This window comes from Grampus griseus, assembly GCF_964374135.1.
Source record: "Grampus griseus genome assembly, chromosome: 10".
Lineage (NCBI taxonomy): Eukaryota > Metazoa > Chordata > Mammalia > Artiodactyla > Delphinidae > Grampus > Grampus griseus.
The window spans coordinates 33,208,506-33,234,323 of record NC_139004.1 but is presented as its reverse complement, the minus strand read 5'-3'; the positions used below and the strand labels follow the sequence as shown (position 1 = coordinate 33,234,323).

Below are 25,818 nucleotides of genomic sequence, written 5' to 3'. Positions count from 1 at the left end.
AGAGGCGCCTGCGCGGAGGCAGTTGGAGGGAGGCCCGATTCCCCTTTGTTCGGCTTCGCCATTTTGCTAGGCAGCGGCAGTGGCGGCGGCAGCGGCGGCTGGAGCCTCTGATTGGGTTTCGGGGTCCGGTACTGGAGCCAATCAGCGCGGGCAGCGAACCGGGGGAGCGAGGCACGGTGAGTGTGAGGAGCCAATATCCAGCGGCCCAGAGCCGGCCCCAGCGCCCCGATTGGCGGGTCTCGCTGACCACTCAGGAGAGGCCCAGGCGCCCGTCGAGCCCGGGGAGTCAAGCTGAGCCTAGCCGAGCTGGGCTCCCGACGGCCCAGGCTGGAGCCTGCGAGCGCCCCAGGGCACTCCCGGCCGAGGCCTGCAGGGGGCCGCCCCGCGCGGGGATGGCGCCCTCGGGAGCAGGCATCTCGGGGTCCAGAGCCTCGCAGGGTGCCAGAGCCAGTTGGGGATGCGATGCGTCCCCGTCCCCCCGACCCTTAGGCACAGCTTCTCAGGCCCCAGGCCGGGGGGTGTTGGGTTTGCCTGCCACCAAGGCCCCTAAGCTCAGGTATACACACACACGTGGGCCCGGGGCCTTGGCGGTTTCCTCCTGGTCCTTCCGGCCTCACAGTTAAGCCCGCCCTTGCACTCAACACGCTCTGGCCCTCGGGACGGGAAGTCTCCCCCCGCGGGGCCCGCGCACCCCACCCCTCCGTGAGCGGGTCTGTCTGTCTGCAGCCCTTCTGGGTCGGGAGGCAGGCCCGGGGAAGACGCGCGCCGCAGCCATCGGGACCCGCGTGCAGCGCGGAGAGGGGGTGGGCCGAAAGGGGGGCCCCGCCCACCCCGCCGTCCCCGCTGTCCCCCTGATGGGTGGAGGGGATCCATTAGTGCACCCACTCCCCGGCCCCGCTGCGCCCCACCTCCCAGCACGCTCGTCCCGGGTCTCCGGCCCGGCGCCGTTACCACCCCCTTTTGGCTCGTCATTTCCTCTCTTCCCCGCCCCGATCGCCGGGCAGAACTGCAAACCTCCGTCTTGGAGCGCAACCAGGCGGTCACCCGTCCTTGCCCGGGCTGTAAGGCCTGTCCATTCGGTGCCTGGAACCTCACTATAGAAGGTGGCGAGCCCTGTGCATTCCTTTTCCCGAAGGCTGCACAATTTGCTTTCATTAGTCTTATCTGTTGTTTTTCATCTTGTGAACTCTCGCTCCCTTGGGAATGCACAATTATTTTCTTTTAACCTTTCTGTGTCACTTTGAACGTGTCAGGTTTCACTCATTAGCTCAGTCCACAGCCATCTCTTGGTTTGTTTTTTTCCAGTATGTTGATGTTTTCTCAGCAGGTATTTATAGAAACGTAACAGTCTTGTGGGGTTTTGGTTAGGGTGAAAGGAAATCTCCGTTGACAACCAAGTATCGAACAGTTCGTATGTACCAGGCGTCCATCTGTGTGCTGGGGAGGGAGTGGTTAGAGGTCGGTAAGAACCTTCCCAGCCTGGTGGAGATTGACAGGTGAACAGTAATTAATATCTCACGGTTAGTGCTGTAACGGGACCAGGTTCAGTTCTGTGGTGCACTGATGTGTGAGCTACCAACAGCCCCGGTGGAAGGCCAGCATTGCCACACTTTTGATTGGCCTTGAAGGATAATGGGATTTCTTCGGACAAGAAAGAATGGAAGAGCATTGCTCACAAGGAGAAAAGCAAGTGCAGAGGCACCAAGCTTTGCTGTGTGTTCAAGGGGGAAGAAAGTATAGGGCAGTGGGCAGTTGCCGTGAGAGTTTAGGCTGGAAAGCCCAGTTGGTAAAAACACTTGTATATCTTGCTAAGGAATTTTTCGGAAGCAGTTATTTTGTGGAAATTCGGATAGGAGAAATCTAGAAACACACTTTTTTCTAAGATTGGAAAAATAAGTTTCTGGCTTATGGGGTTCTGCTCCACAATAGCAGCTGACTTTGGGGGAAAAAGGAAGATTTTTCTCCTAGGACTTTAAAAGTTTTTACTCATGTGAAGCACCGAGTGCAGCAGTCCTTGCCACATAGAGTAGGCCTTTAGTATAATCACAGTTACTAAGGTCATACAATTGGTAGGTTGCAGAAAACTACTCCTGAGGAGTAGTGCTCTTTCCACTACTAAAAATTTGAGGACAGTTTTTGTTTTCACTTTTTGTAATGAGTTTTTCATTGTTTAAGTCATTTTTAAATTTTATTAAATTCTTAAAATATCTAACAGATGGAGCACTGTGGTTTAGATATTTTTTAGAATGTTTACATTTGCCTTTGGACTGGATGAATACCTTGGTACTTAAAAATGGTTATATCTAGTCACTAAAACACCAGCAAACATTTTTGCTAGACTTCTTTCTAAGCGACAGTTATAGTCTGGTCACTTTTTTGCTAAACCCTTCTAGAGACTCCACCTATCTGCAGAAAAATTTAGCCTGGAATGTTGAGATACAGTAATCTGGCCTTAGCTTTCTCTTGACATGTGGCCTTGTATATACTGTTCATATGTGGAAATTTTTCTCTCCTTGTTTTTATGCTCTATCCTCATTTGGAGCACTCCATTCCCTCCCACTTCATCACATATATAAATCCTGCTCATGCTTAAGACCAGGTCAGATGCCACATTTTTCTAAAGCCTTTTTATCGATTCCCAATTGGAAGAACTCTGTGTCCTCCATACTCCCATATTTGTTTTTCTCTTAGGGGTTCAGTACAGATTTTTACTCCTTTACTAAATTTAAAGACTCTTTGAAGTTAAAATCTTAGTCACAGTTTTACTTTTATTTCTAAAACCTTCAGGACGGTGTCTGACAGGTGGTACATCATTCGTGGAGATTAAGAAGCAAGTTAGGAACTGCAATCCAGAACCTTTTGGATGATGGGGAAGCTGGACAGCCCTTTGTTCTCTAGTCTTTTATCAAACACAGATCAGAACCTGTTTGTTGAGTTGTGAAGTCAATTTAGTGGGCCAATGCTGGTAATTTTTTACAATAGAATAGAAACTATCACAGTTCATCTTATGTTATGAAGGTAAATATTCATGAAACTTTTGTTTTAGTTACTTTTTTAATATGTTGCATGTGCATTTGTGATGTGAAATGTTTTTCTTACTGTGAGTTGTCAACAAAGTTTGAAAGCTGCCGTTCTAGTTTTTACCTGGTAGTGATTGTCAAATATGATAATTCTATGGGGTTTTTCACTTGCTTATAGTTGAGTTTCTGGAAGTTTTAGCTTTAAAATAAAAATGTGTGTTGTTCCACAATGAATGGATTCCTAAGTAGTTAGCTGCATTTCAGGTTCTGCAGCTTGAAGTGAAGAGGAAGGGAAATTTTCTTGCTAACCGGAATAAACATACTCACTTTCTCTCTTTGAGGAAAAAACATTCAAACTTTGAGTTAGGAGTGAGAGCTAGACAGACTAAAGCTGGCTGGCTTAATTCTGTCAGAATGTGGCCGAAAGGCACTTGAGGAAAGACGACGATGTTTGCAGTTCTGCTAATTGAAGCTCACAGTAATGGGAACATGTGGCTTCATAGAAGCCAGTTGCGTCCAGCCTTCACCATTAGCAGTCTCAATATCATGCTCCACGCTGAATCGCTCCCTCGTTAATATGACAGAGAATTGCTGTTAGACTTGAAGCTGCTTCCTTTTGACCCTTCAAAGTATAGTGAATTTAAGTGTTTTTAAATTGCAGCATTTGTATTACCAGGATAAACTAGTTAAGAAGAAAATCTGCATGACGTTTTATTAGTCATTTCCCTGCACTTCCAGTGCGATGTAAACTTCTGGAAATTAGCGGTCAAGGAAAAAATCTTATACAGGAAGGGAATTTGGGGTGGGATGGGTTGTTAAAATATAGAGGACATTCCTTCCTGATCCTTATTTTTTTAATCAACTCTTTTGAGATATAGTTTAGACATAAAGGATAATCATTTTAAGTGTACATTTTGATGAATTTTGACAAATTTACACACCTATGCAACCACCAGCACAGTGAAAATATAAAACATTTTATCGCCCCAGAAAAGTTCCAAATGCTTTATTCCAGTCAACTTCCCACCTTCCCCTCTACCCCCTTTTCCATTTCCAGGAAACCACTGATCTGTTCTCTGTCTCTAGATTACTGTTACCTATTCAGGGTTTCATATAAATGCAATCACACCACTGTTTTGTATCATGACCCTTAATTTTTAATTTTATTAGTTTAGAAATATAAATGTATTGTGTGTATTACAGTTAGAGACAAGATAGAGTTCAGGGAAGACCATTCGCTTCCCTGGAAGAGCCACTTCGTCTGGCTGCAAATCTGATTTTCTGTACTGTTCCCAGAATCTCTCAGGAGCCAACTGAGTCACCCAATTCAGAAGAGACATAAAAATCAGAAAGCCAGTTTTTCAGTATGCAATGAGAAATAACTATCAAGTTTACTTGTGTTTCTGATCATATCTGCTCCCTGTTGGCTACTGTATATGTAAATCCAAATTATAGCTAGATGTGTGCTTGGTGAGTATTCCATTAGAGCAAGGGTAGTGAGTTGAAGAACCACATCGCCACACACCATCATGCTGTGATGACATAGTCATCCTGTCACTTGTTTATAACTCTTACACTCTTATACTACATACCAATTTGGTTATGAGTAATAGGCTCAGTCGATTTTTATTAGATTTTCCTCCCAGCATTTTAGTATAAAAATTTTCAAACATACAGTAAAGTTAAAAGTGTTTTATAATAAACACCTGTATACCCTTCATCTAGAGTCTACTGTTAATGTACTATACTTGCCTTTTCAGAGAGATACCTATATATGTCTATCTCTCCATCTATTCATCCATCAAGATACTTCTTCCTAATATTTGGGCACGCACTTGAATATATTTTGATTTCTTCATATCACGTTGAGACACCTTACAATCATGCTGGGTGATTCATATCCTCCACCATGTGTGGATTTGTGGAGAGTGGTGCACTGCTTTGCTGCTGTGATGCGCAGATCATGTAACTCACATAACTTTGTCATTCAAATTTTAGAATTCATGAAGGCCTGGAGAAAAGTTTGGGGAAAGATTTATCTACATTTTGCTTATATACAGCTGTACCTCCCCCATGTTTCCAAGGTGAATTACCCTTTGATAATTTATATAATTTTAAATTTTTGAATCAGGTCTTCATTCAAGGTTCTCAAATATCACTTCAGTTTATCTAATTGTGTGCTTATTTCAAAAAGGAGCTTTCAGCTGTTAAAGTGTATGAGAATAGTAAATTTGGGCATTGACTGCATATTTGATATTAAGAGCTTACAAATTTTTTAATGTTTTGAAGTAATTGTAGAGGCACAATGTCATTGTGATAAAACGATAAAGAAAAGAATCTACTCTTTGGAGATAGATGCTGATGTATTTTTGGAGTTTGGAATAATAAAGTGTCTGGGATTTGCTTCAGAATAATGCAGGGGTGGGTGGAAAGTGGATAAGATATATGTGGAATAAGATTGACCATGGGTTGAAAATTGTTGAAGTTGGGTAATGGCCATAGGGGTTCATTATAATGTTCTCACTATTTTGATACATTTTTGAAAATTATCATAGTAAAAGTTAAAATTATACAATAAAGGGTGGGGTATTATTAGGCATTCAGATTCATGACTGAGGAAAACTTAAACTCTTCAGAGAAAATCATAGTCTGCTGTTTCTGTAATTCCTTTTTATTCCTTGCTCTGGATTAAAACACAAACTCCTAAACCTTTGCTCGGTCTTTCTTACTTAACACTACTTAATGGAGATTTTGATAAGCAACGTGTTTGACTTCAGGTCTGGGTAATTACTTACTAAATAATAAATCCTGAAATTTTAAATTGCTTGCCATATGTAGTGCAAATGTGTTACAAATTAAAGAAACTGTTCTCTAAAGTACATGTGCAGACCTGAAAATCAGTGTTAAATAGGCCTTGTAACAAAGTGATGTTGTAGCTTAATGAGAATTTCTTAAGTGTTGCTCTAGTAGTTTTGAAAGGAAAGTTTGCTGATGAGAAATGACAAAGCATTTTTTACATATGTTAAATAGCGTTATCAAGGTTAAGCATCTGGTGAAGCCTTTATTAACAATCTCACTTTACTTTTCCTACCTTTCTAATAGGAGTGCATCCTGAAGTCTTCTAGGATCTCCAGAGTGAAAATCACTGTGGTCAAGACTCTAACTTGGAGGGACGATGGAACAGTATACAGCAAACAGCAATAGTTCAACAGAGCAGATTGTTGTACAGGCTGGACAGATTCAGCAGCAGGTATGGAAGTAAAACTGCTTTAAACATCACAGCAAAAGAGCTGATAATAGCACTGCTCAGTAGCGGAATTGAGAGGTCTCAGATCTTATAAGAGTGGGTCTGGTGACTTGTGCTGAAGTGCTTTTCAAAGATTGGATGTTTTGCAGTTTCTCTCATTTTCTCTGTTCAGAAGTCTATATCCAGTCCATAACCACTTAGAATTTGATTTCATGGGAGCCTGGTTTAATAGTAAATTGCCCCCTTTTATCGTATTAGAAATCAAACACCTAGTCTGTTTTCAGATGGAATTATGCAGGGGTTTTTTTTGTTCTTCCTGGATTCAATTTGGTTGTTTCTCTTATTGATTAAGCTACCTTGTGGTCTAGTAAGGCTTTGGCCACAATAAACAAACCAAGATAGCTTCTAAGAAATCCACTGTCCTTTGATTTGATCCATCACAGTGCTTATTTTGAAAAGCTCTAGTTTAACATGAGGATAATATTTAGATAGCCACACTTATGGATAAGCACATATTAGAAAGGAATTCCCTGCTGCTGGTTTATCCTAATTAATATAGGTTGCCTTCTTGAATTTATACACAGATTACATTTTCTGATGATTTATACCTGGCTTTATTTTAGGAAAACTTCACTGGTTTTTTCTCCCTGGAAGAAAAGAAATTTATTATGCCTTGATTTAACCTTAGGCCAAGATTGGGAATGTTTTATTTCCAAAATGGAACTTAGATAATATAGAAAAGTAGTTAGTAGGGAGGGCAGAGGATGTTTTGATGGTGAGTTGTTCCATCTAATGATCAAAGAAAGGAGCTACCCTTGATTAAAAGAGATTAATTATCGAAATTCCTTTGCTGCCTTTTCCTTCCACGTAACCGCAGCTTCCTTCAACTGCCTTGGTAGAAAAGGGGATTCCACAGAGGACCCTCCATTCATACCAATGCCCTGGTGGGTGAATTCTTGTTCTGTCAGAACTTACTATTCGGAGTAATAAAAATTAGGTTGAATCTGTGAAAACATTGCTTCTAAGGTAGTCCAGATGAGTAGGAGTAATCCTAGTTTGGGGACACAAGAGCAGTGAGTGACCTCTTGAAGATGATTTTGGCTCTAGTGATTACCTTCATTCTTCCTTTCTGGGGATTGCATTTCAGTTCCAGAAATTCTTCATTGTAGCTTCAAAGCTGCTAAAACCTGATTAACTTTTTTGTTCTTGTGAATTCAATTGAGGAAATAAAAAGAGCTTTAAAATAACTTCACGAAGAAGGATCAAATACCTATTTTTGGAGGGAAGGACTGTGTTAAAAATGTTTTTGTTAATGATGTCAGCTATATTGGGTTTTTTGAGTCATGGAAGTGTGTTTTGAGTTCCACTCTGGGGACAAAGGGCTAATATCTGTAATCTGTTACTTCAACAAAACAGCTTCAGTATAGGGAGTCTACAGTTTGAAAGTCCTGTGTAGGGTGGGGCTATTGAAAGAAGACCCTCCCTCTCCCATAAGAGGTAAGGTGACCTCATGTCTTGAACTATACATTTCCTTCCTGACACATTTCAAGCTCTTCCTGTTCCTGTTCTCAGCAGCAGGGTGGTGTTACTGCTGTCCAGTTGCAGACTGAGGCCCAGGTGGCATCCGCCTCAGGCCAGCAAGTCCAGACCCTCCAGGTAGTGGTGCCCTCTCTGATTCTCTGTAAGCACTGCATGAACTTCTCCTCTCCTCATGTTTGGTGCTGTTTGTGGTAGGATCTCATGGAGAAATGGCAAAGTCAGTTGCATGTCTTTGATGCTGCTAACTTGTCTTTGAGGCTTAGAAGATGCCAGTTTCCTAATGTTTCATGCTAAATCATGTAGTGACCCCAGTATCAATTTTCTGAAAAGTGCCGTTTGGCTAATGTTTCTTTGGGAATGTCTGGGAAAGAATCAGTATAAGGGACAGGAAGAAATTCTTACAAGTGGCTTTAGAACCTATTTAGAGATCAAACTGTAATAAGATTGCATGGTAACTTTTCTTGAGTTTGTATTATGATAGTGGAGAAGAAAATATATACATTTTACTAGGGTAGATTGTGCTTTATTTTTATTAAAAGGACAACTTGGCTGTCCTGTCCTGCAATAATGATTGCACTTGACAAGATTGATCTAATCTCTGAATCTTGTTAATCTCTTAACTGCTATCTTTTCATTACCTTTCTTGGGGAAATAATGACTTGTCTTATTGTTAGATCTGCAGAGATTGCCCCATAGCTCTTGGACAGAGGTGGAATATGCTTTCTGTAAGTCTTAAGTATTATAGCCACCATTAGAATTCCTACTTAAACAATGCAGTTTCCTAACATTATGTATGACCAAGTTAAATATGTAAATTGGGGTTATATTTTGGCCGGTTCCTATATAAAGATAAGTGAAGAAGCATAAGTCTTTTCTGAGTTTATAGGTTACTTTAACTAAAATGACCATATTTTTGAGAAATTGACAAGATTTGAGTACCCTGCCTTTTTCCCTCCATTGAATGGAAATGATTCAGAGTAGGACCTAGAATGTAAAACTGGCATCTCACTTTATTATTAGTGCTGCTTAGCAAGTATCCTGCAGTGAACTACCCCTTATTGTACTCATTTCACTTTACCCTTTCAGCCCCACTCCCAAACCTGCCACTAATAGTGTTTGATGATGATGTACAGCCAATTCCGCACATAAATTAAGCTGAAATAAGCTGAGCTCATAGGTACTCCCAAACTATATTCAAATCTCAGTTCAGCAGTTTGTTATTCATGTTTCTCATGCTTGCTTCATCTTATTGAAATATAAAACAGTACTGTCATTAACCACTTGTGGAATGGGAATGTAACCTGCTCTTAACTGTATGGCTTCTTGTCTGATGCATGTATGCTTGTATTCATTCACATGTTGTAAAAACAGTGGGTTCCTTGGAGTCTCAAATAGTTCATCGTGTGCATATATAGGGAAAAGTGTGTCAATGAAGGGAAAAGTTAAGATGATGGATAGCCAGAAAATTACTAATAGCTGTGCCTTAAAACTTGTGTTTCCTACTTAGGCAGATTTTATTTAAAGAAAGGGAGGTACTTTATGAAAATAATGGAAACCTTTCCTCTAGCGCTCTCACTATTTTGGAGAATTTTAAATACTTCTTTCAGTTAGTCATGCAATAAATATTCTGGAAAGTCTTTCCTCATAGAGCATATGCAAGTCTTTAAAAAGTAAAGTGGAATTTCTCAATGAACAGTTTAACAAAATACAGGATTTGAATGTTCCTGAAGATTATGATATGCTTGGGGGTCGGGGGAGGCTTAATATCTAATCTACTAATCTAGGACAGATCGGTCTTTTAACTAATTCCTCTTATTTGAACATACTTTCACTAGCATTAAGAATGATTATTTCAGATATACGGATTTTCTTTTGATCTGTTACAAATAATTCCTCAAAACAAAGATAGAAAGTTTGGACTTTTAGCTATTCTATTGAACTAAAGTGGCTTATTTTTTGGCTTTCAGAATGTAGTTGGCTAGATATTTTTATATTGAGACTCAAGATGTCACAGAGCACTTACAATGCCCCAGCTTCTGGAGTAATCCATTTACTCATTGGAGCTTGAAAGTTGGGAGTTTTTGGTGCACTTGAGTGCTTTGTATAATTTTCATATTTGTTAAAGCTAAAATAACTATGCAGGTATTGCAGGGTCCAGTGTGAGAGGTTCCACCACAGAGACTGCAAACTGACCAGCAATATATTTCTAGGCATTTTTGCTAGTGGGCTCCTTGAGCAACCACAGGATTAGAATTCTTAGTGAGGTGAAGAGGGTAAAAGATACATGTTTCATTTATACTTGAGAAACTGTAGGGAGGAAGGGCATTCTAGAAAAGCTCCCAGAGCTGCTCACTACCTAACCTGGAGTGGTTGCTAGGTTCAGTTTGATTTACTCCTTACAAGTTACTTAGAATTTATTTGCAGTCAACCACCATCCCCACCATCAGCCCTCCCTCTCATTGCCTCCTCTCCAGCCTTCACTAGAGAGTATTCCTGGATATTGGTCTAAAAACAAAAATAATAGCCTTGATGATTTGATTAAATACTTCTCATGGGTTTAGCCTGTATTTGATGATAAATGCCTTGTATCTATTGAGACTTCCCAAAGACTGCCTATTCTCCATTATATCTGACCTTAAAGTATTCAGCTTGGCATTTAGTCAAAGATACTGTATTTTCAAAGAAGACTACTTGAGGATGAGGACTTGAGACTTATTTTCTTAGTGTCTCTCCTACCTTCTCCTCCTCTAGCAAGGCAGCAGAGTAGATGCAGTGATTGTCTTTTGGTAAAAACCATTTTGTGTCTTATGTTATTTCATTGTTCTTATTTTACTTTATTTTAGGTCCAGGGGCAGCCATTAATGGTACAAGTCAGTGGAGGCCAGTTAATCACATCAACTGGCCAACCCATCATGGTCCAGGCTGTTCCTGGTGGACAAGGTCAAACCATCATGCAAGTACCTGTATCTGGGACACAGGGTTTGCAGCAGGTGAGTGGTATTTTTAAAAATGTTTAGACAGAATAATAGGATACAGGTTTTAAGAAATAGGTTGTTGCAAACTGAAAATTGATATTGCACTTAATTGTTTCTTACCTTCTGTTCGCATTTAGTCGATTTCCCACCTTTGTAGTGTCAGTGATATAAAGCAGAGCTATACAGAAATTGGACATCTCTGGTAAGGACTAAGATATTAGACGTGATCTCAAATCAATGTAAAGAATATAAAAAGAATCTAGTTTAATAAAAGTAATTCATTGGTGTGATCTCAGTTGGCACTTTTGGGCACTGGGGGAGGGAATTTTATAGTCTTCATTTCCTTCCATGTAATTTATAACTTGAGTTATCTAGGAAGTGATGGAAATATTTCAGTTCAGACCTGTCGCACACACCTCAAGCTGTACTTAGAGCAAAATTTATAAACTTAAATATTTTAAAAGAACTGCAAATAAACAATGGTATTTCACTTAGAAAGTTGGGAAAAGAACAAAATGAGCAAAAGATTGGTTAAAATTAATGAAGTAGAAAACCAACAAATGTAGAAAAGTAAATAAAAGCTGATTCCTTAAACAGACATATAGTTAGGTAAATCCACTGGAAAGACTGATTTGGAAACAGAAAACAAAAGTAAACAGGACACACAACTCTGTGGCATCAAATTTTTAGAGGGATTTTTATCTTGTTGGCAAAAATTTTAAACAGTAATTATATCCAGTGCTAGAATGGGTGTGAAGAAAATGAAACACTCATTATTTTTGGTAATTTTCAAATTCTAAAGCCATTTTGGAAAGGTATGTCACTCTTAAATACATAAGCCTTTTGATCTACCTGTCCTGCTTCTGAGAATCTATTCTATAGGAAGAAAAGCATCAATATGTAGGGGAAAATACACAAAGACATTTGTACATGCAGCATTCTAGTAGCAAATAAATAAATAAATAATTGTAGCCTGAGTGTTAATAAGGATAAAGAAATGGTTGAATACATCATACTTTATTCATGTGGAGTGTTATGTCCTTGTTAAAAAGGATGAACTGTTGACTTTGGGTGAGGGGTTAATACTGAAGTATTGTTAGTGAGAAATAATTTTCAGAGAGGTATATACTTAAGTCATCTCACCTTTGTAATTAATAGCTAAATCCCAATGAGTATATATGTTTATGAACTTTTTACTAAAATTTTCTAAAGCTGTTTACATCTTTAATTAGTTTTAACAGTTACAATTATTTCATTAATGTCTTCATTTTTGTGGAGGAATGTAATATAAGTTGAAAGAATTTGGCCATGCTTGATAAATCAAACTTTTAAGTTTTGCATATTCCCTTGTAGTCTTGTGCACACCTTTCAGACATAGTTATACACATGCATATAGTTTTCATTGTTGTGTGTTTGGTGTTTTTGTTTGTTTTACTTTGCTTTTTTTTATCCCCCACATGATTTTCTTATCATTTTTAATTCCTTCATAATGGTCAATTTGATGAATCAGAATTTCTAATTTACAAAGTGTATTTAGGGATTTTTGTTTCATTTTTCTTTTTTTGCTTTTATAGGTAAGATTACTATAAATGTATTCGAATTTTATAGCTTTATTTTTTCAGTTGAATTTAATCTTATGGTAATTTCTTTGGATTGGAAGAATTGGTTGGGCAAAGGGTAAGATCATTTTTAATGCTTTTGGCATATTTTTGCCAAGATAGAGTTTTAGTTAGGATTAAAAATAGTTTCCATGTTTCTCCATGCATAAATGTGTGAGCCTTTAAATATATTTTAGTGTGTGTACTTGCCTCAGTTTCACACTGCTGTTTCATTTCTGTCCTTGCTGTCATTGCCTCGTCTCCAACCCCCCCCTTGCCACTCCCTCTTCTCTGTTGAATAGAAATAGTGTGATTCAGTGCTAGGAACATTGTACCACGAGTGCGATGACCTGACTTCATTCACAGGTCTGCCATTAAACAAACTTTCTGATCTTGGCCAAGTCATTTGAGTGTCAGTTTTCTCATTTGAAAATGCAGTTTATATCAGGTGATTGCTAGGGTTCATTTCAGCTCTAAATTCTGTGATTTTTCAGCTCTAAATTTGGGGATTTTTTTTTTTTTTGGCCTTTAAGAGACATTGAAATGGTTATTTTATTCCCCTCCCTCCAAGCAGGACTGTAACTAATCAAACCATCTTGGAAAATTTATTTTCTGTTAATGTTATATAATATGGCTCTAGGTAAGATCCCATAGCCTCCCTTAGAATGCTTAAAATTTCGATCCATTTTTATTAGAGGTTGCTTTAGTGTTTTTTGAATAACTGTGTCTTTTAGAAGTGTACTTAACCTTTTTTTTGGATTGCATCTTCTGTTTTAGAATTCCAGTGAAATCTATGCTCTCAGATTAATATCCCTGGCTTGATATAGACAATGGAACTAAAGTAGAGAGCCAAAAAATAGATGCAAGAATATTGGAAATTGGTATATAACAAAAATAGTATAAAGTATCAGTGAGGAAATGGTTTAAGAATGATATCAAAAAAGAAAATTATTCTCTACCTCATGCTATATCAAAAATACTTGCTAGATAGATTACAAATCTAAATGGAAAAAAGCATACTTGGAAACATTTATATTCTCTTTACAGGAATATTTTCTTTATGCTGTGGGGTAGAGAAGGATTTCTTAAAGACAAAAAAAAATTGATTTGACTACTTTAAAATAAAAACTTGTATACATCAAAATATATCATAAAACAAAGGTAGAAGACAAAATTTGGAGAAGGTATTTTTAACACTTAACTGGGTTCGTATCTAGAATACATTAAAAAAAAAAATTATGTATTGATATGAAAATAACAATCCAGTAGAAAAATGGGCAAAGAATATGAATAGATAGAAGAGGAAACCCTATTGACCAGTAACACGTATTCCTCGCTATCCAAAACAGGTAGAAAAAGATCCAGATAACCAGATAAATTTCTTTACTTGTTTATTTACCAACACTTTCTAATTTAATTTGTTAAATCTCAGTTTTGACTGCAGGGATGTCTGATATGATAGTCTCAACCTTTCTATACAAAATCTTTTAAGGATTTTATATATGCATATTTATAGAATCCCAGTTGGAAAAATTAGGAATTACTTAATTTTTTTTCAATATGTTATTATAAAAAACTTCAAACAGACAAAAACAAAGAGAATGGTATGGTGAATCCTCATCACCCATTTTAACACACAAACTAGTATTATGTTTAAGTAAATCCATTTTCATCTGTATTCCCCTACTCAAGGGTTATTTTGAATATATGTAGTACCATTTCATCTATTAAAAATATGGTATATTAGGTATATTTAGGGTATATTTTTAAATGAACATGCTTTTAAAAATATATACACATGCCAGCCTATCATCGTTTTAAAAACTGACGTTGATTCCTTAATATCATCCAGTACCTAGACAGTGTTCAAAATTCCCCCATTGTTTCATAAATGGAAAACAAGTTATCTCTAATTCATAATAGAGCAAAACAGGACTTCTTTTTTTTCCTCTTTAGGGCATTCCCTGCCTTCTAGAGGAATTTGGGTAACTAACACTCCAGAACCATAGGAGGCCAGTGTCAGCAGGACACTAATCTTTTATGTTCTGTTCCGCAGATACAGTTGGTCCCACCTGGACAGATCCAGATCCAGGGTGGGCAGGCTGTGCAGGTACAGGGCCAGCAGGGCCAGACCCAGCAGATCATCATCCAGCAGCCCCAGACAGCCGTCACTGCTGGCCAGACGCAGGTAATTCCACTGTCCACTGTGTCAACACAGGAGCACAGCTGCTTTGGGAGGGTTAGACAACTGAGTCAGATATTTCACATGTAGTAGAAATGGGGAAGAAAAATTTCTTTTTCTTAAAAAGGACTACATAGTCCTTTTCCTTGTGGTGTCTTCGGAATGCGTTCAACTGTGGCATTATTTATTTCCTACAGACGCAACAGCAGATTGCTGTCCAGGGGCAGCAAGTGGCACAGACTGCCGAGGGGCAGACCATCGTCTATCAGCCAGTTAACGCAGATGGCACCATTCTCCAGCAAGGTACGTGTGCCCATCATTTCTGTGGCACTTTGGGGGCATCCTTCTTATCCTGAGCAAATGACTGCTTTCGAAATTTTGTGGCAACCTCTATACGACATATTTTTGAAAAACAACAAAATTTCCTCTAAGTCTCCGTTGATTGTTAGTTCCTTGTCACCAATATGCGACCAATGTTGATTCCATTTGTAGAACTACAGTGGTTGTTAAAGACAACCACTAGGACCCTACGGATTATATAAGCTTTTTATTCTTTCTGCGGAGAAATGTTTTCTAAATAGAAGATTAGAAATATGGCGTTTCTTTAGTGGTAGAGACATACATCATAAGTCAAGTTGGCATTTATTGCTATTGCTGCTTTTTTTTTTTTCTGGGCCACTCTTCATTATTAATTTATTCCAAGAAGACTTATATGCCCACTGTGTATATGTAGCACATTACTGAAGTAGTTTTCTTCTCAAAGACCCTCTAGTCTAGTGAGTGAGACATGCATGTGACCAAATAAACACAGTGCATAGCCCTTATTAGAGGTCTGTATTCTATGACTAAAGTTTTGACCTGTGATTAAAATTTGGCAGTATACAAGATCCAGTGAGTGCAGTAAGCGTGCTCTCCCATGACTCGGGCCTGAATTGGCAGGAGCTCAGAGAATGATGAACAAATTCTCAAGTGCTGCTGTTGATAGCTTGGGGGCTTGGAGTACCTGGTTTAATTGGAAGTTTTAGTCCTGCAGCTGTTTGACTCATTGTCAATTTAGGGTAGACAAATTAAAAGTTTATAAAAATCTTCATCCTGAAGCAGGTTATTCATATATATAAGAACGGTTGATATAGCTGGAGTCATACTGGCCCATAGAAAGGGAAGCCTCCAGACTTTCTGGTCACCCATTGAAAACTATTATTGGAATACCCAGTGAATTACCCACTTCAAGGGTAGTTTTATTCAGAACTGGAACCCAGATAGTTGATAGAATTTCTAAGATTGTGATTACTTGGATTATATACAGCAAACCAGGGAGAGAATGGAGGAGAGCTTCTTTTCCCCTTGTGCTATTGAGTATGTTTTTCCAGGGTGCATAAGTGTGTGCCACATAGAAGAGGGACTAACTGTGTTCCCTCCTTTCTGTGTACCTGTTTTTTGTTTGTTTTATGTTTTATTTTCTTAAAGTTACAGTCCCTGTTTCAGGCATGATCACCATCCCTGCAGCCAGTTTGGCAGGAGCACAGATTGTCCAGACCGGAGCCAATACCAACACAACCAGCAGTGGGCAAGGGACTGTCACTGTGACACTACCAGTGGCAGGCAATGTGGTCAACTCAGGAGGGATGGTCATGGTAAGAAAATTGATTTTTCATTTCACTGTTCTCACCTGTAATTTGTTTTTCCATGTATCTTTGTCTTTGAAAATTTCTTCAACTTGCAATTTGATATCTCTCATAAAGCTTGTTTATAATGCTGACCTCTTGGGATTGCAGTTAATCCCTTAAGACACTTACAGAGATATACTTTTACAATAAACATTACAACAAACCATAATTCATTCTGGGCACCTACTATGTGCCAGAGACTATTCTAGGTGCTAGAGATATAGCAGAAGATAAACAGATGTATTTGCTTTTCTGTAATCTTATTCATAATTCAAATAATGAAGGGCGATACAAACTACTGATCTTCGGGAATTGGAAAGTATATTGCCCAGAGTGGGTAAAACAAGAAGTAAGTTCAAAATTAGAAAGATTGTAATCAATAGAGAAACCAAAAACTGTGATGTAGATATATTGGGAAGACAGGGAAGGAGAGTTGGGTGGTGTGAGTGAAAGCTAAATCCTCATATATGTCAAAATAGGGTGCCAGTATACAGTACCTAAAATGGATAAATTAAGAATGAGTAGTAGAAACCTGCACAGAAGTAGAGGAACTACCAGAAAAAACAATACAACCATTCAAAGTTGTTATAGTTGGGAAGGTAGTGGGGCACGGGAGCCCGTTACTTGTTTCCTCATACATTTAGTAGTGTTTTGTTTTTGTTTGTTTAGGAAAATATGGGTTGAATTATATAGTAAGTTAACAATTTAATTAAAATTATTTATATAACTAAAAGCATTTAGTAGCACTTGGTCAATCTGAACCTATGTTCCTTTGTGTTTTCCTTGTGCTCTTTTATTGCCATATGATTACCATTCATGACCATTAGATGGCAGCAGACATTCCTAGAAAATGGAGCAGTTGTGTGGACAAAAATTTGGACATGGTTGTGTCATTTCCCAGTATGGCTCCTTGGCCCCTATTACAGAATCATCTGGAATGTTTGTTGAAAATGTAGGCCTTCGTCATCAAAAAATCTACAAACAATAAATGCTGGATGGGGAGAAAAGGGAACCCTCTTGCACTATTGGTGGGAATGTAAATTGGTACAGCCACTATGGAGAATAGTATGGAGGTTCCTTAAAAAACTAAAAATAGAACTACCATACCACCCAGCAGTCCCACTACTGGGCATATACCCTGAGAAAACCATAATTCAAAAAAGAGTCATGTACCACAATGTTGATTGCAGCTCTATTTATAATAGCTAGGACATGGAAGCAACCTAACTGTCCATGAACAGATGAATGGATAAAGAAGATGTAGCACATATATACAATGGAATATTACTCAGCCATAAAAGGAAACGAAATTGAGTTATTTGTAGTGAGGTGGATGGACCTAGAGTCTGTCATACAGAGTGAAGTAAGTCAGAAAGAGAGAAACAAATACCGTATGCTAACACATATATATGGAATCTAAGAGAGAAAGAAAAAGGTCATGAAGAACCTAGGGGTAAGACAGGAATAAAGACACAGACCTACTAGAGCATGGACTTGAGGATGTGGGAAGGGGGAAGGGTAAGCTGTGACAAACTGAGAGACTGGCACGGACATATATACACTACCAAACGTAAAAGGTGGTTTGTGACCACCTAGATGGGTGGGAGGGAGGGAGACGCAAGAGGGAAGAGATAGGGGAACATGTATATGTATAACTGATTCACTTTGTTATAAAGCAGAAACTAACACACCATTGTAAAGCAATTATACTCCAATAAAGATGTTAAAAAAAATACCATATGTTAACACATATATATGGAATCTAAAAAAAAAAGGTCATGAACCTAGGGGCAGGACGGGAATAAAGATGCAGACCTACTAGAGAATGGACTTCCGGACGTGGGGAGGGGGAAGGGTAAGCTGAGACGAAGTGAGAGAGTGGCATGTACATACATACACTACCAAATGTAAACCGATAGCCAGTGGGAAGCAGCTGCATAGCACAGGGAGATCAGCTCGGTGCTTTGTGACCACCTAGAGGGGTGGGATAGGGAGGGTGGGAGGGAGACACAAGAGGGAAGAGATATGGGGATATATGTATATGTATAGCTGATTCACTTTGTTATAAAGCAGAAACTAACACCATTATAAAGCAGTTTTACTCCAATAAAGATGTTAAAAAAAATAAAATGCAGGCCTTTGGTGTAAATGTTCTCCAAGAATCTGCATTTAACTAAGTGTCCTATAAAAGCTGCTTTTTGTAGCATTCAGAAGAAAACTAACAGGGACCAATAAACTGTCTCCCATGTCCATACTTCATGTCACTAGTTAATAAGCTCTGATTTTCTTTTCACACAGATGGTACCTGGTGCTGGCTCTGTGCCTGCTATCCAGAGAATCCCTCTCCCTGGGGCAGAGATGCTTGAAGAAGAGCCTCTCTATGTGAATGCCAAACAGTACCACCGTATACTTAAGAGGAGGCAAGCCCGGGCTAAATTAGAGGCAGAAGGGAAAATTCCAAAGGAAAGAAGGGTATGTATAACATTGGGAAGGATACAGGATGAGAACGGCAGGGTTCTACTTTTGAAATTACTTTTATGTAGTTTGTTTCCTTGAGTACCTTCCAAACATTGAAGTTAGATAGCTGTTACCTTTTGTAAAAGCATTTATTATTGCTATATGGAGCTGCAACTGCAATATTTAAAAAATATGACATAAATAGGGTGGTTTTTTTATCTTACGTAAAAGAAGTCCAGAGATAAATTGTCTTGGGCTGTGGTAGCACATTTCCAGTCTTCAAGACCCATTCTCCTCCTTTCTTACTGTCCTGATATTCTTAGTATGCTGTCCATGGTCCAAGATGACTGTCTGGGCTCTAGCCTCGGAGCAAAGGGAATAAGAAAGGCATTCTTTCAAGGAAACATTCAAGAAGTTCCATACATCTCACTAGCCAAAATTTAATTACATGGCCACACCTAACTGCAAATAAGTATAGGAAATGCAGTCTTTTTACTGAGCAGCCAACTAAAATTTGGTTTGTTATTAAAGTGAAAGAGAGGATGTATATTGGGAGGTAGGTAGTGATCTCTCTCATACCTTTGGGGAATCTTTATTTAGTTATTACTCTTTTGGCATTTACATTCTTATGATAGTTAGATATAGTTAGCTGCTGTTTATGTTTTCTCCAAAGATTTCTCCATAATACAAGGTCATAATTGCCCCCGGTGGCTTTGATCACAGCTGTCCTAAACTTTTGAGCATTAGACAGCTATGCTAGTTTCAGCTAGTAGTTCTATTTTTCTTATTTTAGAAATACCTGCATGAGTCTCGGCACCGTCATGCCATGGCACGGAAGCGTGGTGAAGGTGGACGATTTTTCTCTCCAAAGGAAAAAGATAGTCCCCATATGCAGGTAAGAAGATTTATACCATTTATTCTTGTCTTTACTGCCTTGTATTTTCTTGGGTGGAAGCCTTCGCATTGTCCTCCTGATATTTTCAAACTAGGTACTAATCAGTCTCTAAACTAGATGCAACATTGTGTGTCTTAGAGCCCTTTTCACCTTAAAAGAACTAAGGTCTTTAATCAGTGGCCTTTTTTCCTTCCAGTCTTTGCCAGTTATTACTATTAATTCCTTCTTGAAATTCTCACTTTTCTTGATTTTCAAAGAACAGGTTTGTTTCTTAGTGTAGTAGTAGCAGCAGCAGCAGCAGCTAACACTTAACTGCTATGTGCCAGCCATTATGTTAAGCACTTTTCTTTTGTAAGCATTTTTTCATTGAATCTTTACAACAAGCTCAAGCCCCATGAGGTAAGAATTATAGTTTCCATTTTACATTTGAATCTGAGGTTTAGAGGGGTTAAGTCATTTGCCTAAGGTAAAATATTTAATAAAATGGTGCAACTGAAATTCATACCTAGGCAGTGTAATTCCAGAACTTAGTCTGTAACCATACTGGTTCTTACATCTAATTTCACTGATTATATCTTATTGGCATTTCTAGTCAGTGTGTCCAAAATAGAACTGTTGGTTTTTATTTTATTTTTTTATGACTAAACCAAACACTCATCTCAACAAGTGACATGTCCATTGACCCAGTTATTAAAGCTACAGTTGTCCAATTCTTGAAGTCTTCTTGGTTTTAACTCTAAAATATACTCTGAATCAGCTTACTTTGTTCCCTCGTAACTGCTGTCAGGCTGGTCTAACCTGCTCTTCTTTGCTTCAGTTACAGCAGCTGCCTCGTCTCCCTTCTTCCCCTCTTGTGCCCCTCTAGTTCACTCTCCACATCTTAGTGTGATCTTTCTAAACGTGTATCATATCACCTCACCATCCTGCTTAAATCCCTTCTACTCCCACCCTTTTCCATTTGCACTTAGACTAAAATACAGAGTTCTTACCATGGCCAACAAGACCCTGCATGATCTCGCTCCTGCCCACTTCTGGCTTTATTTCCTCCTGCTGCTTGGTCTTTATGCTCTTGCTATAGTGTTCAGGAACCTTTGACTTCAAAATAGTAGCTGGTCTGTAAAGCTTTTCACACCATCCTTTTGCTTGGCTATCTCCTTCTTTTAGGTCTTGATTTAAATCTGAGAGGCCATATCCAGAGGTCTCTTCTACCCCATTATTTTCTCACATCTTCCTTTTCTTTTGAGTGCAATATTGATAATAATCATATTGTTTTATTTGTGTGATCGTGCAGTAGTTGTCTCCTTCACTAGACTGTAAGCTGTGTAGAAAGTCGAGGATTGTTGTTCTCGATTGTACTTAGCATGATGCCCACTTAAGAACAAGCACTCAGTGAATGTTTGTTGAATTAATTCGTTCCTCCCATTTACTGATGCTTTATTCTGTATACCCATCACATCCCACCTGCACTACTGTCAAATCTGTCTTTATAAGATGGTGCTTTCTTAATCATGTCAGTCCCGTGCTCAAGGATGCATGCTAGTTGCTCATTGCTTTCTGCAGCAGATCTCAAACTATTTCTGTAAGTTACTTAGCCTCACTTTCTTCACCATTAAAGTGGGATGCTGTTGATACTTTATAGGAATGTTGGGATTTCATGCAGTAAGTCACATTAGGCACCTGTTTAGCACAGTGCTTAGCGCATGGCGAGAGCTCAGTAGAGGCTGGTTATTGTTCATGCTCACTGATCAAGACCCAGCCTCTGGTCCTACCACCTCCAGAAATGTTTCAGCTTTTTCTTGGATCACACCAGTTGAGGCTTCAGAGTGTTGGTGTGGAGGAACTGAAGGTGGTTATTGTGGAGTGTTGCAAAAAGCTTCCAAGGACTGATCCCCTCCCCCCTTTTTTTGCCACACTGCACGGCTTACAGGATCTTAGTTCCCCGACCAGGGATTGAACCCAGGCCATGGCAGTGAAAGCGCCAGATCCTAGCCACTGGACCGCCAGGGAACTCCCAAGGGCTGTTCCTTGTCTGAACACTGCAGGTGTTTTGTAAAAGGCAGGCAGTAGGCAGAGTTTAATGGAAAGATTAAATCGGAGTCAAGAGATTTGGGAGTTAGTTCTTGCTGGGCTCCTCACTAACTTTGTGACTCTAGTCCAGGCAAATCACTTCACCCATCCAGGCTTCAGGTTTATCTACAAAATGAGTGCATTAAAGTAAATAAATTCCAGCGTCCTCTCCAGCCCTGCTAAGGGCTCAGTATTTAAATATGATGATCAGAAAATATACAACATGACTTGGTTTCTCTGGGTCTTTTTCTTAGCCGCCTAAGGACCTTTAATCCTTAAGCATAGAGCACAGCATAGGTGCTTAGAAAAGAGAGATACTCTCAACTCTGGAGTGTTTATTAATGGAATGCCAGGCCAGACTTGAATCTTTTTAGGAATAAGATGCATTGTCTCTTCTTTGCTAATGGAGCTGCGTTTCAATCCGTGTGTGCAGACTTAGATACATCACAAGCCTTTGGTTTACTTAGTTTGTGTATTTCCCTTGGTGATAAGTAGTGAGAGCCATGAGTTCCCAGTTCTTTTGCAAAGGACTTTAATTGTTATGCTTTCTTTGTAGGATCCAAATCAAGCAGATGAAGAGGCTATGACACAGATCATCCGAGTGTCCTAACCCCAGGCCATGTGATGGAACTGATCAAGGTCATGTTCCTCGCACTGTTTCCCACTGTTCCAAGGAAACTGATCACCTCTTCCAATGGGACACTGACGATTACATTCTGCCCTTTTCTACAGGACAGAAACCACTTAGTTTTTAATAAGTGGCTTAGTATTATAATTGCAAGGATGTCTGGCAAATTGAAGTTGCAAGCCTTTGACTCACCCTTTCAGTCAGGACTTATTTCAGACTGTTGGTGACATTGACATTTCATGGATTGGGATGATGCAGGGGACCCATGCCAGCCCAGCAGTACCACACCTAGCACTTAATGTTGACTGGTGATGCGAGCCAGCCATCTCAGCAGAGGAGAACGACCTTCTCAACCTAAACTGCAGTCAGGGAAGCTGCAGCCCACTCCTTCCCATGGATTCCAAACAGCACCCATCCCTCTGATGGGGGATCTCAGGCTGACTAATGGACACTTTGTATTCAGAGATGGTTTCCAGGCAAGGAAGCTTCATCTCATGATATGGAAACAATAAATTCTCTGAGATACATGCATCTAATCTGTGGTAATAATAAGAATCCCTTCTACCCAGATGATAGGTTGGTATTTTTGGACTCCAGCCAAGAAGAAGCTAACTCTGGGGATAGACTGATAAAAGACTCAAGCACTAAAAATATAGCTGAATCTCTTAGCTTTGACAAGTTGTGGTCTGCTTGTCTGTCGACAGGTCATATGGACTGTAGTTCTTGCTGAGGTTACTTTTAAGACAACTTAGAGTGTGCTGGGCCTTGACACTGCCTTTCCTAAGTAGAGAACAAAATTATAGAACTTCTGTGCCGAAGTGCTGAGGACATTTGTAGTAACTCCTTAACAGAGCAGAACTAGAGATTTTCAATCACAGGCTTTGTGACAGCATTTGGGGAATAGAAAGGTTCATGTTTGTTTCAGTCTAGAAGGACAAAGGGTAGTATGTATACTCTGATGTTGTCATAGCACGATTCACCAGTGGATGGATACCCTCGATGGATCATTAAGATGAAGAGAATAATTTACATTTATACTATAACCTTTTAACAAGCACGGAAAGGGAAAAGTCTGAGATTTGGTCCTTGACAATTTCTGGAAAGCACTGTTCAATCAAGCTATCCTGGACATAGTCCAGGTTTGCCTACTAGAGCTTGAGATGTATGTTGGCTTCACTCCTGCGCTTTGTGCTGGCCCTGGAGAGCGAACATTCTCATTCTTCCCATGGCAGCTGATTCTTTGGTGCCAGTTTCCGTTTGTTTCCCCTTTTCTCCGTAGGCATTGTGCGGAAAGGTTTTCACGTTGCATCCATGTTCTGGGGATAAACTGCGGACTGGAAATAGAGATTCCTGCAGGGTCAGGAACAGGACCACAACTCCCAGAGTGGATTGTGCCTCAGTAATCTGTTTCTTTTCTAAACGTGGAACCCTGGGAGAACTAAGATGATATTTCAGAAGAGTTGCTGTTTTCTTGGAAACAAAGAAGGAAAACAATCCTTTTGAAGAACATTTGGGTTTGATTTAAATACCAAGAGTAGAGATTGGCTCTTTCTTTGATATCACTCTAGCTGTATTAAGAAGGAAAAGAAATTAAACCCTCTAAAGAAAACATCACAAAGGGAAATCACTGTAGTGGTACAAAATAGAGGTACAGAGCTATGCAAAGAAAGCAGGAAGTGAAGTATCTCCCTAGTCCCTTGAATCTAGTCGTCTGTCCTGGCTTGCGGATGTTAGGCAGGGTTGACCTGTGGGCTCACTAGAAACTTCTGGCTCTTTATGTGAGTTTCAGGTGTTAACTTTATTCAGTAAGCCCCAAGTTCTTCAGATGATAGATTACTAGAAACAATGAAGAGTTTATATCCTTTGGTTTGTTTAGGAACCTTCAAGATGCAGAGTTCAGAAAGAAATTCCTCAGACCTAATTTCTAGTACTTAAGCCAACAACAGTTCTAAAATGCTATTTATTTGTGTCTGTAAGTTTGTACATAGTAATACCAACCTCATATTGTTGCGGATTTTTGTTTTCACGAGTTTGAGTTTGGTTTTATTTGAAATGCTTCAGTTGTCATTTTGTCATTGCCATTTCAGGTAGCTCATGGCCCTTTTATTGTGGTCATTTTAGCACATAATAACCCACAAAGTGGGGGTGAGGTTTGGATTCTTTTGTTACTAGAAGTTCTTTTATTCATTTGTCCTTGTGACTAGTGATGGCTTCATAGATGCAAAAAGAGTGAATGGATGAGTGAATAACTGGTTTAATGCATAGTTCACTTCTTGAGTGCTTTTTTCCGCAGGATAATTGTAAATATATATTTTAATTGCACTGGTACATTGAACATGTCAGTGTCTATACCACTGGACCAACAGCATTTTTCTGGCTAATGGGTGCCTGATAATAATGTCTTGATTTTCCTTTGGGACTCAACTATACAGAAGGTTTTTCCCCTCAGCTGTAGGGGGAGCACAGGTGATTGATCATTGATGTCATTTCAATTGTTATTTTTTAAAATAAATTTATAAAATGCTTTAAAAGTGTCTTGAATTTTGAGGAGTTTACATCCCCTGGGTTCTGGGTTGTGTTTATAATGCTGATATTGTGAACTCTGTAAACACACATGTAAGCTCTGGACAGTGTCAAACTTGAGAGTGTCCGGCCTTTCAGCTGTGTCTCCCCTTGATCTCTTTTCCTTCCCTTTCGGCCCTCCCACCCTACTGAGGAAATATTTTCTGTCGCCTGTGGACTGATCATACATTTGGTCTTCCCACTGTAAGTGTTCATGAAAACACGATGAATTAATTCCATGAGTAAAATTAGCCCTTCAGTTACCAACCAAACAGCATTGTTATATGATATATTGTAGAACTAAGAATAGTAAAGATGTAATTTTTAGATTTATTTATGCAGAAAAACATAGATGCATTTCTGATTGTTAAAAATCCACAACACGCTCGTCCTTTTATTGCTTTGTGTTCACCAATCTGAGCCACAGACCGGCAGCCTCAAATGGGCCATTACCACACGAAGTGTGAGAAAAAGCGCGCAGGGGGATTACTCCCGTGAGACCAAATGACCTGTCCTGGCAGACAACAGAAGTGGAATAAGTTCCCTAACAAGGAAAAAGACTTCCTGTGTTAAACGGCCTTAGTCTAACAGTGTTAAATTTAAAAACCATCCTGAGTTTGCTTTAGTCAGATGCCAATGGAACTTGTCCTTAGAAAATAATACGAGGAAAAGACCACCCTATTGATATTTATCCCAGGTAATCAGTTTTATCGTAAAAGCAGCTTCACGTTTGAAAGAGATTTTAAAACGTCAGGCTTTGCTCCTTCGAACGCGCCGCCCTGCCCTCCTTCCGCCCCTCCGCCCCCGGAATCCAGAGCAAGCGCAAAAGCTTTGAAAACGGGTGGGCGGGGCCCCAAGGAAGCCCGCACTGATTGGTTGGCGGGAGGGACCCGTCAGGGCCGTCGTTGCGGATTGGCTACTACGCGAAGAAACGCTGTTACAGGTCGTTCGGCGAAAAATTTCGCCGCTGCCGTCGCCGCT

General features: G+C 39.5%; 1 protein-coding gene across 5 annotated transcripts; it reads left to right on the top strand.

Moving 5' to 3' along the window:
• Positions 1-53: 53 nt before the first annotated feature.
• NFYA (nuclear transcription factor Y subunit alpha) lies at positions 54-24,789 on the top strand (the record flags this gene model as incomplete). 5 transcript variants are annotated; one of them, XM_082663972.1, is made up of 10 exons in its annotated part: positions 54-176; positions 6,123-6,270; positions 7,840-7,926; positions 10,650-10,796; positions 14,436-14,567; positions 14,759-14,864; positions 16,047-16,195; positions 18,527-18,700; positions 19,479-19,580; positions 22,204-24,789. In XM_082663972.1, exons 2-10 carry the CDS (start codon positions 6,196-6,198, stop codon positions 22,255-22,257), a joined length of 1,026 nt encoding a protein of 341 aa, XP_082520098.1. In that variant the 5' UTR covers positions 54-176; positions 6,123-6,195. The 5 variants fall into 5 exon arrangements, with proteins under 5 accessions (XP_082520098.1, XP_082520097.1, XP_082520096.1 ...); XM_082663971.1 differs by lacking the exon at positions 7,840-7,926; XM_082663970.1 differs by lacking the exon at positions 7,840-7,926 and having other exon boundaries at positions 16,029-16,195.
• Positions 24,790-25,818: the final 1,029 nt, after the last annotated feature.